Genomic DNA, 12,994 nt, shown 5'->3' on the forward strand with positions numbered 1-12,994 from the left:
TTTTATAATTTAATTTTCTAAAGGATATTTAACATAATCGACCACACTCATTTGCTGTAGCATCAAAAGCAGCACTATTTTAGTGACTAATTGGGGGAAGTGGTTGCTTTTGTAGGTGGCAAACAGACACAGGCAGAAGGTGGATTTTATATCTTTTGTCCTTTCATTTTTGTTCCTTTATTTCCATTCAAATTTTCTAGGGACTGAAAATATTTAATAATATTAACTGTCTGATACTCAAAAGAGGTAGGAAGTATATTCTAAGTTACAAAAATAACTCAATCCCACAGGTATTTTCACACCCTGATGAAAAGTATATGTGCACAGTAAACAACTGTGCACAATTACTAAGCAGTCCCCTACCACTCATAAACACTGGAGGCAAAGACCTGGGCTTCACCATTTTCTAACAATATAGTTTTAGTCAAATTACTTAACTCTTGAAGCCTAGATTTCTTCACGGTTAAATGGAGATAACAACAGTACCTCATAGGGTTGCTGAAAGGATTAAATGAGATACTGTTCTCCAAGCCTCAATTTCCTCAATTGTAAAAATGGAAGCAATAACAATACCTTAGAGGGATGCTGTGAGGATTAAATGAGGTAATATACATAAAACGGCACAGTGCCAGGCACATGGTAAATGTTCAATAAATGATAGCTAATATTGTTACTATTATTATTACTATCGTTACCATGGTTAAGTACTTAATTAAGAGAATAGTACCAAGTTGAAGATCTAAAAACAGAGATTTTAATAGATTAATACTGCCCGCTATATTTCTACAGATACATTTTAAGATTTGGTATTTCATTTGTCAGTCTGCAAATATTAAGTATTCAATCAGTGCTTCTACAATCAATTACTGACAAACCTATAACTCACTCTAAGCAAAAGCCATTATTTGGAATATAGTACACATGTAATAGAAACAGAGGAATATAACCTGGCTCAAATATCTCATAACTCCACTTAAAACATTTTTCTTGATTTAATTTTTTTAAAAAATCACAAAAAGTAAACTGAAAAAGGCATAAAAAGATTTGGACCCCTAAAAGTTTATCTCTACAAATTCTCTTTGGTCAAATATTTTCAAGATCCCTTTAGATCAAGTAAAATGAATATACACTTGAAAGTAAGACTGTTAGGTATTCCCTAGTACGTTTCAAATCCACAGGAGAGAAGAGAGATCAAAAACTAAAAAATAAGAATAAAACTGGGCAGAACTCATTTCCTTATTAGAAAAATACTGGCTAATATAAGAAATATTAGCAAGACATATTTCTTTGAAAAATACCGCAAACTCCATGTCAATTCGTCTAAATTTTAAATGACTAAATAATATGACACTGCAATATAACATTAGGACCATGTTACAGAAAATTATTTTAAAAAGTAGTTATCCACCTTGCTCTGCTAACAAGGACTTCAGCTCTCCCAACAAATACTTTGCAGTTCTAACTTTTTCAGCACTCTGGTTTCCATTTTTTGCCTTTTGGACATCTTTTATTCCCAAATCTTGCACATGTATGTTTAAATCCTTTCCTTCACTTGTGACCTCTTCAGTTTGTTCTTTGGCACATTTTTCTTCATTAGTGGTCAAGAAAGCTGGCTGTAATACAGTGGGGCTTCGGTGTGTCTGACCATCTGGATGAGAACGCAACAGATTCATATACGTTTGGAAACACTTTAGTAGGTCTGATTCCTTAGGAACTTCTTGTTGTGGCAGAATACCATTAGCAAGACCCAGCTGCTGAGATGCTGGAATAGCTGGTTTGTCAGTTTTGGGCAGGCTACATGGAACTCCAGGACTAGTACTGAAGGAATTCCTTAGACTATCGGTACAGTTCACAGAAATTGTTCTACGTTGTGATGCAAACTGGTTATTACCATCGGTCTGAACTTCCTAAAGAAAGAGAAAAACAAGCCTTCAAAAATGTGAGCATAGACTCATTAATTAGAATAAACTAGAGCCAAAAATGTTAGAAAATGACTTTTGCAAGATAGAGTTATAGATTACCAGTGAGTAAGCTGGAGTTCCCCTTAGTTCCCCTTAGTACAATACTCTAGTTTTTTAAAGCCTAATTAGTTTACTCTACAATATGAGAACATTATAAAGCCGCAACTAAAACATTGTTTATAAACATCACACATGGTTTAAAGGCATCAAAAATTAGTCCACTTTGGGAATAAAACAAACTTCTACTTTGAGAAATGGCATTGTAAGAAAATAAGTTCAAACATATAAAAAGTTTTGTACATACTTACAGAAATGTTATAGTATAAAAAATTGACTGTTGCTTAAATGTCTAACCATAGGGAATAGACTATGATATATCCACTAAATAGAGTATTAACAACTTATTAAAATTTAAAAAAGTATATATTAATAAACGTTTACCATAAAAAAGCAGTACATAAAACTGTATAAAATTTCATTATGACTATATTTTTAAAAAGAACTTAAAAAAAAACCCAGAAAACAAAATCTACATAGATAAATGACTGGAAAGCACTCTCTCAGTATGTTTGGGTGTTAAGTATGGATGATTTCTTTTTTCCATTGATATCTCCATCCTTTCCCCCTCACCATTGTCCTTAAAAATACGTAAAACTTTTATAATAAAAAATAACTTGGAAAAAACAATTGGTCTTTACACAACCTAGGGCATTAAGATACAATCCAAATTCAATTTTCTCTCTTAAGATGACAACTTCTAAAAAGCAAATAATTACTTGTATAGCATATAAACTGTACCTACAGAATGAACCAATGGAGGGCAGGGTAGCTGCTGAGGTAACTGGACTAGAGTGGAAGTTGATAAGCCATAACTAGAATGTGGAGTTGCCTGAGATTCCAAAAGAGAGTCTAAAAGGTAAGAGGGAGAAAAAAAAAATTCACATCTCACACTGCTTATATAATAACCAGGTAACTTAATTAGAGTTTATATTCATGTTTTTAAAAATATCATTTATACTAACCAGAACCAGACACAGTATGGCAAGGTACAGCAGGAATTCCATTAGGGTTGTTCTTTGAAGCCAAGTTATTCATCAGTGACATTTGAGTCTGCACATGCTCACAGAGGGCTTGGTAAATTATGGGTGAATACATTCTATAATGATCTTGGAACGACCAATTTTGTGGTATATCTGATGAGTCTCTTTCACTTCCAGCAGAAGCTTCAGTAGGTATCTGTTTCTTATAATCTGAAGATACTAATGTGGAATAGGAAAAAAAGTTCTGGAAGTATGATTCTTCAAAAACTTTTATCATAAGACATTAGGGAAGAAACAGGACTCTCAAAAATAGCTCAATTCAATATATGCTTTATTACTATCACCCTTAAAGAAAATCACCTCAAATTCTTTTTTTTACAGTTCATCATCACTTAAATTCTCTACTCAAAAATTATCTATGTCTTTAAATTCTCTATTAAATGTTATTTGCAAAATCTCTCCTTCAATTATAATACCCCTTTTAAGGGTGTTATTTTGCTCTAAAATCCAGTAAAACTCTTACATCTTGCTCCTTGACTAGTTCATGCTCTTAGGGGAAAATGGAATTTAAAAAAAGCAGAATACTTTACAACTATTCAGATGCTTTGATAATAAACAAAAATCAATCAATCAAAGCTTTGAAAGCAAGAATAAAAGTAGACTTACTCTACACATTGAGCCCTCGAACAAAATCCTAATCTGGCATTTAAAGTTTCTGAAGCCTGACCACAACATCCAAATAGCCATGAATAGTAGAAATGGATAAATTGTGGTATATTACAGAACACTATACTGCAATGGAAAAGAACAAATTACCGATATACACAACTACCTATATGAATTAAACAATGTTTTGTGAAAGATGTCAGACACAACACTTTACAGTGTACAACTGCATTTATATGAAGTTCAAAAACAGGAAAAACTAACCAATGGAGATAGAAGTTAGAAAAGTGGATACCCAAGGATGAGTGCATAGGTGGTGATGAGGATACCGATGAGGCAGGAGCATGGTAGGGTGCTGAAAATGTTCTATATCTTCATCTGGGCGGTGAATATATAGAAGTATACATATGCAAAAATTTATAGAGATGTATATAGTTCTTTTAGGAAAGTTATTCCTTAGTTGTTTAGAGTGAAACAGTTGAAATATTTTAAATGGTATGGAATTCCCCAAATATATATTCAGTTTATTGAAAATAAAAACACTGCTAAAAGCATAAACTTACATGTAAAAACAAAAAGTTAAAGGCAGATGAAATATTGTCACCAATGAAGATAGGAAAAATTTTAAAGACTATTAAATTAAAATGTGAGTATGCAAATAGTTGGAGATGTTAGATGCTTCCATTTTGTTGTGGGGTATGCTTTCTTTAGAGATGATCTGTTGCTGGTAACATATTTCCCAGGCCCAAATACGAGTTCTAACAGTAATTAGATGAATAATTTTTGGCAAATTATTTAAGCTCTCTTGACTGCCTCTTCTTCTCTATTACCAAATGGCTGCAGTCTTAAAACAAACGAATATTTCATATTCACAAATTTTTCATCTGATTTCAATAATATACCTTTGAGTCCCCTCTGAGGTAATTACAATCAAAAACATTCTTCACTATCTGAATAGATGAGCTACAACAAAATTAACATTTCTACAAAAAAAATTATTTCTTATTGTAAATAGTTTTATAATAAAACAAATGGAAAAGTAACCTCTAAAATACTGTATCTTTGAAATCTAAAATGATGGATGGTGAGCTCATAGCCCATGGCCATCCGGAACACAGCTCTTCCTTTCCTCTTGATTTGCTGGTCTCTCTTCTGCTCTTGGATATCCTTTGGCCCCATTTACTATAAGAATTGCTTGGTCTGAAGAATTCTCAGATTTCACATTCACAGGTCCCAGGGATTAGATCATTCATCTTCTTTTCAAAGGTTGGCTTTTACAATCTCTGATAAAGCTAAGCTACAATATTATGTCTCTGCCAGTAGATGTCATCATCCAACAGAAATTAATGAACTTCAAACAGACTTCTAAAAATTCGAAGCCTTAGAATTAAAATGACATATTTTGCTCCTTTATTAACTCAGTCCATATGAAATTCTACTGATAATGTTGAAGATTTATATTTAACAAAAAATCTTAAAGCAAATTATCCAAGACATGTTAAAAACAATAAATGGATGTAAAAAAGATTGCATCTTATTACTATATAATTTTAAAATAAACAACAACAACAACAAAATGAGCCTGTTACTACACCAATACAACTAAAGCATATTTTCTTGTCCTTGTTCATTATACCAAAGCACGCTACATGAAAATTTTACCCAACAGATTAGGATGGCAATGTGTCTCATTGATGTCAACTGATAAACAGAATTCAAGAAATGGAAGCATTCAGTCCACAAAACTTTTTCAGTCTTTGAATTCCAGCTGTTGTACAGCACTGTTGCTTGGATGTATATGCATTGTCTGATAGGTAAGATAATTCCTGTCATTCAAATGTAAAACAAATACCTACTGCAGATAAGAGCTGCTAGATGCCTAAAAGAACACTTGGCCTAGATGGAGGCAATCACTGTTGAAAGTATTCTGCCTATAGTGGTTTATTTCCCCAAGGTGAGGGCAGCAATATATATGTTACTGAAAACAGGGCCATGTGTCTACAGCATTCAACATAGTTATCAAGTGTAAAAAATTGCTTATTAGAAAATGTTTTTTCTTTAAAGGTCAGGAGCACTCTAAAGCAAGCTCAATGCCTCTCTGCCTCCTTATTCCCAGTATGTATCTAGGTGGGTGGGCTTGACTCCACAGACACTAAATGACCAGGCAGGTCCCAGGCAAATGTACATAAGGAGACCACTCCTCAGAAGAAGGTTAACATAAAATAGTAAGAAAATGTATGTTAAAGTTGAAATTATACATAGATAGTAGTTAACACACTATAACAAATTCCTTAACATTCTATTTATGATTTACTTCACTTGTGGAGAGATGGAAAAGAGCAAGTGCTGAGTGTGGTTTTGTGTATTGTTGAGCACTGTGATAACAGCAAAAACTTTGCACAGGTTAACAGCTGCCAACCACACACACACAAAGATATTCTTTCTAGACAGTGCTGCAGTCTAGTAAACTAGAAAAGACAGTCATTGAACCAAAAGGAGGTTTCTGCTTTTAATGAGTCAATCTTAGGAGTAAATAATTTCTTAGGAGAACTAATTTCTGATATTGCAATCCTAAAAAAGATTGTTCTGTGGGAAGTAGGTCCTTCCTTCTGATGATTAAAGTATAGAGGAAAGAATGATAATATTGTATCCTGATCACAGGACAAAACTACTGATCTAATTCAAATGAGAGAATTTAATGCTAGAGGACTAGAATGCATGATATGCTCATCTGCTCCTCCAAATCTACCCTATATTCATCTCCACTCTGTTCTCCCTAAGATGCTGACCTATATGGATTATATTGCTAAGGGACGGTCCTTCATGGGTTTCTTCTGCTCCTACATGCCTTGCTGGGTATACCAAGAAAGTAAGACCTTGACCTAAGCTCTTTACTTGGGCCAATTCACAAGGTTATGTTTATAGTAAACAACCTTGAGGGGTAAGGTAATGTTTCCCCTGAGACAAATATAGGCTTGCTTACTACCAAAGGGATGAATTCTCCAATCCAGTGTCTCTCAGCTGAAACTTAATCTACAGCAGGCACAGCATCCATCTGAGTCTATCACATCGCCCCCATAAGAAATGGTATAAGGGGGAACCAACACAAATATGCTGATGTACATGCTGCTTGCTGTAGTATGTATAATAAAGTCCTTTGTCTCTGACCCAGGAGACTTGTGTCTCCTGCCAACATTCATAACATAGTAAGGCTAACTTATTAGCTTGTAAGAATATAAACCAAATTGCAAACCTGATATACATCAACAGGGCTTCAGTTGAGTCCAATCAATGAGAGTCTTGAAATTACCAAGGAAAGTAAGAAGCAATGTCAGAGTATTTATTCTCAATTCCTTTTCTACAAGGCCACCTTGGGCTGGCTTTGTTCTTTAAATGAAGCTCACTGCTCTTCTAAAGGTGGCCTACTCTACACAATAGTATCTCTAAGTCCTAGTAACCTCTCTTTCACCTCATTCCTTAAGGCCTAAGGAGGATAACAGCTCTGCTGCTGCTGCTAGAACTGGGCTAGCATAATCCTTTCTCGTTTCCCTATACCCCACTCACACCTTTGTAATGAGTTCCTCTGTAAATAAATCCTCCTTAAATTATCTTAATTTGGGTGTTGCCATCTGTTTCTATTGGAACTCTGAGTAACAAGCAGTTGAGCTGGGATCCAAGTTGCTACCATGGCACCACTGTCAGCCACATACATTCCAAATGAGAGTTCCTTAAGGAAGGGTGCCCTGGACAAGAAATAACCTGCTTGAGAAAAAGTAGGACCCTGAAGGAATAGGCAATTGGTACTAACACTCCTGTCTTTGTCCATTGAGCCCCAAAAACATAGGCCTCCATTTTAAGAGTTTAAACCAGAGGTTAGCACACTTTTTCTTAAAAGGATAAAGGACAAATATTTTAGGCTTAGCAGCCTAATGGCCTGTCACAACTACTCACTTTGGTCAATGCAGCACAAAAGCAGCCATAAAAAAATACATAAATAAATTAGCACATAAAACTTTATTTATAAAATAAATAAAATAATCATTACTTATGCTGACCACTGGGTTAGACCAAATATTAACATTTAAACATGTAATTAATGTAAAAATTTGAGTTGTTTTATTTTTGTATTAAATTGTCTAAACCTAGTGTGTATTTTACACAAAGCACACCTCAATCTGGATGCTAAATTTTCATAAAAATATACTTAATCTGTATTTAGATTTGATGAAATTTACAGTTGATAAAGTAGACTCATGTACCTGTTATTCCAATACTTAAAAGTTTTCTAATAATTGGATCAAGTAACAGTTTTCGAATTTAAATTTAAAATAATTAAAATTAAATAACGTTTAGAAGTCAGCTCCTTGGTTGTATTAGCTGTACTTTAAGCGCTCAATGGCTACATGTGGCTAGTGACTACCATTACAATCTGCGCAGGTCAGGATAATCTGAGGCTAAACGTGACTGGCCTCCAAGACAGGTTAGTAAGCTGTTTCCTCCGCCATAATCCTGACTCAGGGACCATATGGAACGTCAACTTCTAGGTCGTGAATGCTCTACCCTCATTTTCTCAGCCTCTTTGCCTGGATTCCAATCTCTTAATATCCAGGGTTACTGCTGTAGTGAATTTTCTAAACTTCACCCCTTGCTTGAGTTGAATCACAGCATGTACTGCTGTGCTAACATTTTTGGCCCACCTGAGCTGTGGAACTAGCTAGACCCATTTTTGTCCACCTGAATTCCTACTGTGGACTTTTTCATCCCCACTTTGGGTTATCTTGTTCTATAGGCCTCCAAGGAACAACATAATCAAAACTTGCTTATTCGAAGCTGTTTGCTGAATCAGTACACTTAATTAAGTCAACAAGTTAACCATGAAAGTGTAAAATATTATTGGCTACATTCGCTGTCAATTAGTGGCAGGCCTCTCTCCTTACTTAATCTATCCATCTTGGAATTTTACCTTCTTATGTATCGTGTATTCTACCTGTGCAGCTCAACAAGTTGAGCTACTGAATATATACATATTGAATAATTTTAAAACAATAAGTATACACATGAAACACAACCAATTTGTGATTATCTGTGGAACAAAGATGACTCTGTACACCTTTTAAATGTCATTCTGAATTTCAATCTTTTTTCTTACAAAACCCAGACAGTCATTTTCTACTTTTCTTCTTGGGAAAGTAATAGTAAGTAAAGTAACTACTCAGCGATTAATAGATGAGTAAAGAATGAGAAGCATAAGCACACAAAACTGAATAACCAATATATTATTAAAATAAAAGACCAACTGCATAATTCTAATAACTTATCGAAACCCTCTGAATTAAGTAATATATTTAAATAAATAAGAGAAAAAATACTTACAAAGTTCTTTCTGGACTACTGAAGGAACAGTATGTTTTTCATGTCCTTTCTTTTTAGATCCATTTCTTTTGCCTTTTAAAGGTCTGGGATTATATTTATTTTCTGAATATGCTACTTCTGAACCTATTAATAATTAAAATAAAAATTCATTAGCATTAAGAGAACTATTTAATCGAGAAAAGGCAATCAACATAGTACTTAAAGAATAAAACCTGAATCTTCATTTCTCAAAATGTCCCGCAGCAAAGAAGCACAACCATCAAGCCCCTGTATAGTTTCAGTCTGTAAAGAGAAAGTCATTTAGAAATGTATATGTAAAATTTTAATGCAGAAAAAATTAATCACATAGTTTTAAATTTTCTTTTAGGAGCAATTATTACCAGTAAAAAACATGTTTTAAAGCAAAAGGCTTCATACTTACTTAGGGCAATTAATACTTTACCTTTAAATTTTTATCCCCACTTCTTAGCTTTTACCTGAAGATTAATTAAAATAGTGTACATTGTGTCTATTCAGTTTAATCTTACCTGACTTTCTGAATCAGAATGAATGGGATGGCCAGAATCTGCATTAAAACGTGTTATCTTTCTTAAATGAATCCTAGAAAAAAAGTTCGTTAATATTTTTATAAATATGAAAAAATTTTTTCTAAAATATATTGTAAGTAGTCATTTTCTTTCCAGCAAAGGTTCGATAAGAAAACTTGTCCAACCATGTATAAGATGGATTTACATAGAACCTTATACAGATTTAGTTAAATACTAAAATGGTCGACATGGGTATATATGGAAAGCTCCTTCTCAGAGTTTTGTGAAGGTAGAGACCCATCTAGTTTTCTTGGGTAAGCTAGATTTAGTCCAGCCCCAAGACCTGAAAAATCTCTTGAGATTTCCTGAACTTGTAATCTTCTTTAAATACTTACCCTTTCTTTCCATTTGTTAATTTAGCAGGTCCAGTGTACTTTCTTGAAGGTAACACCTGTGAAATAATGCATTATGTTACAGTAATACACAAATATTTTTCTATTATGTTCAGTATGCTATCTTGACAAAACCTGAAATGTTACTCATGGTTTCCTTTTTTTGTTGTTACTGTGGTAAAGCATACCTAAAATTTACCATTTTATTCATTTCTAAGTATACAGTTCTGTGGCATTAAATACATTCACATTGTTATGCAACCATCAGCATCATCCATCTCTAGAACTTTTTCATCTTTCCAAACTGAAATTCTGTACCCATTTAACATTAACTCCCATCTCCTCCCCACCCTACCCCTGGCAACTGCCCTTCTACTTTGTCTATGAATCTGACTACGCTAGGAAGTTTGTATAAGTACAATTATACAGTATTTGTCCTTTTGTGACTGGCTTATTCCACTTAGCATATCCTCAAAGTTTATCTATGTTGTGGCATGTCAAAATTTCCTACCTTTTTAAGGCTAAATAATATTCTATTTTATGAATGTACCATGTTAATTTTTAATAAATGTGATATATTCTAAAACTCCACAATTATAATTGAACTCTTGTAATCTGTTCTTTATAAAATATCAAGCAAGCAACACATATATTTGTTCCTCAAGCCTATTTCACCTTAAAATTGAAGTCAAGGTATTATTTTAACCAGAAGTACCTGCTACAGTAAGTTGGACACTACTCAATCCTTAAACATGTTCTATATCCCCCAAATTCTTCAAAACATGTTACTTCAACATATAGGGCAGAATTCATAACTGATTTTATTTATCCACAATCCTTAAAATGCCTGACAACACTAGCATACAAAAACTCTACCATTCCTCTTAATCTGCATCCTATTCTCTCAATCTTTCTTTTTAAATTCATATAGCAATGCTATTTTATTTTAAAAGTAACATACATAGGCTACCTTTTGTGTAGAAGAAAAAACATACATTTGCTTTTACATGCATCCAGTATCTTGAGAGTTACACATGAAACAGTTAATTGTAGTTGCCCCTGGAGAGGGAAACTGAAAATTTGGGGGACAGAGCAAGAAGGGAGATTTTCCATGGTATATCTCTTTATATCTTAAACAACTTTATAAAAGATAAATATAATCTCTATTTAAAATATAATTTTAAAAAATTTGTTTAAATTCCCTACTGATTCCCTTGTTTCACCCTTCAGGTGTAGTCACTATTGGCAATTACATTTATGATTTTTCTTGACATGTTTACATATTTCATCCCAAGACAGCTTTGAGTAATAACTATTAAACTTTCTGGAGTTATATAATATTCTATTATTTGTTGGAATATGTACTCTCTCCTTTTAAGAATGCTACTGAGAACATATTGAAAAGTTGGGCTGATAGAGTTATGCTTCTCTTTGCAACAACTTGAAATGTGATAGAGTAATGAAACCAGCAGTGAGAAACAATGCTGTAGGAAATCAGACCCCATATACCGTAGGCTCTACTAGGCCCTGCATGACACTCTCCAGGTCTTTCCCTTCTGTTGGTTCCTGGCCAGAACCATAATAAAAAAACAAAACATGGTGCTGCTAAGTCCAAAAGCAACTACCACAATTATTATCTTTCTTAATTTTAAAAAATATACTGAGATAAATGAGATTATAGTACAATCAGGTAAAGAAAATCACCCAACATAAAAATACCTAGCAACAGTAATTATGAGATTGGCACATTTCTTTTTTTTTTTTTTTGTATTTATTTTGAAATAATAGTACAAAGAACTGTATACACTTAACTCAGATTCCCCAACTGTTGACATTTTACTACATCTGCCATGTCCTCTCTCAAAATATATAGATAGTATTATTTGTCTGAACCATTTCAGAGTAAACTGCAGACATGACACTCCTTTATATTTAAATATTTATTCCTACATATTTCCTAAAAACAGTTACTCTCTCATGTAACCAAAGAATAATGATCAAAATCAAGAAATTAACAGTGATACCACAGTATAATCTAATCTACAGACTTTATTCACATTTGCCAATTATCCCAATACTGTTCTTTATAGAAAAAAACTCTGGTCCATGTCCAATCCAGGATCACATGTTGCAATAAGTTGTCATATCTCTTTAGTCTCCTTAGTCCGAAACAGCTCCTTGGGTTGTCACTCATTGTCTTTTACAGCCTTGACATATTTAAAGGGTACAAGCCAGTTACTTTGGTAGACTGTCCCTCTGGACATTTAGACTTGTTTTCTCATGATTAGATTCAGATTGAGAATTTTTGGCAATAATATCACAAAGGGATACTGTGTCCCTCTCAATACAACACGAGTAGGCATATGACGTCAGTTTGTCCCATTACTGGTGATGTAAACTTGCCAGGTTTTTCACTATAAGGGTACTATTTTTACCTTTGTAAATATTAAGCATTTTGTGGAGAGATACTTTGAGATTACACATCCTATTCATCAAATTTTTTACCCAGTAGTTTTAGCATCCATTGATAATTCTTGCCTTAATCGTTTGTCAATTGGTGATTGTTTTTAGATCATTCTTTCTATATTAGTTGGCATTCAACTTTCAGTGAAGCACTTTTCCTTCTTCATTTATTTGGTACTATAGACTCACTGATTCCTACTTTATTCAATGGTTCATGATCCATTACTGTCATTAATTCTGATGCTCAAATTGTCCCAGATTCTGTCAGTATCAGTCTCTTCAAACCAGCTCCTGTATCCTTTAATATGTCCCCATTCGTTTTTAAGCTATCCCTTACTTTCTACAAGGTGCACCAGTCTCAACGTTTTTTCATTGTGGTAAGAACGCTTAACATGTGATCTACCTTAACAAAATGGTAAATGTACAGCACGGTACTGTTAACTATAGGCACTACGTTGTACAGGAGCACTCTAGAACTTATTCATCGTGCATAAGTGAAACTTTATGCTCATTGAATAGCAATTCCCTCCAGCCCCTGGCAATTACCATTGTACTCTCTGCTTCTATGAATT

The 12,994-nt window shown here is 33.7% G+C and overlaps 1 protein-coding gene across 2 annotated transcripts in view; it reads right to left on the reverse strand.

The window, feature by feature from the left end:
* The window catches only part of CCDC14 (coiled-coil domain containing 14), a 34,023-nt gene that overhangs the window by 17,652 nt on the left and 3,377 nt on the right, over positions 1-12,994 (reverse strand). Inside the window, exons 2-8 of one of the 2 annotated variants that reach the window (XM_039843216.1) lie at positions 9,963-10,018; positions 9,568-9,640; positions 9,253-9,322; positions 9,041-9,163; positions 2,984-3,220; positions 2,764-2,870; positions 1,409-1,907 (exon numbers count right to left, since the gene is read on the reverse strand). In XM_039843216.1, coding sequence (XP_039699150.1) covers positions 1,409-1,907; positions 2,764-2,870; positions 2,984-3,220; positions 9,041-9,163; positions 9,253-9,322; positions 9,568-9,640; positions 9,963-10,018 — 1,165 coding nt within the window. The remainder of the gene's footprint in view (positions 1-1,408; positions 1,908-2,763; positions 2,871-2,983; positions 3,221-9,040; positions 9,164-9,252; positions 9,323-9,567; positions 9,641-9,962; positions 10,019-12,994) is intronic. The other variant, XM_039843218.1, reaches the window with a different exon arrangement.

This window comes from Pteropus medius, unplaced genomic scaffold (assembly GCF_902729225.1).
Source record: "Pteropus medius unplaced genomic scaffold, Ma_sr-lr_union100, whole genome shotgun sequence".
NCBI classification, from domain to species: Eukaryota; Metazoa; Chordata; class Mammalia; order Chiroptera; family Pteropodidae; genus Pteropus; species Pteropus medius.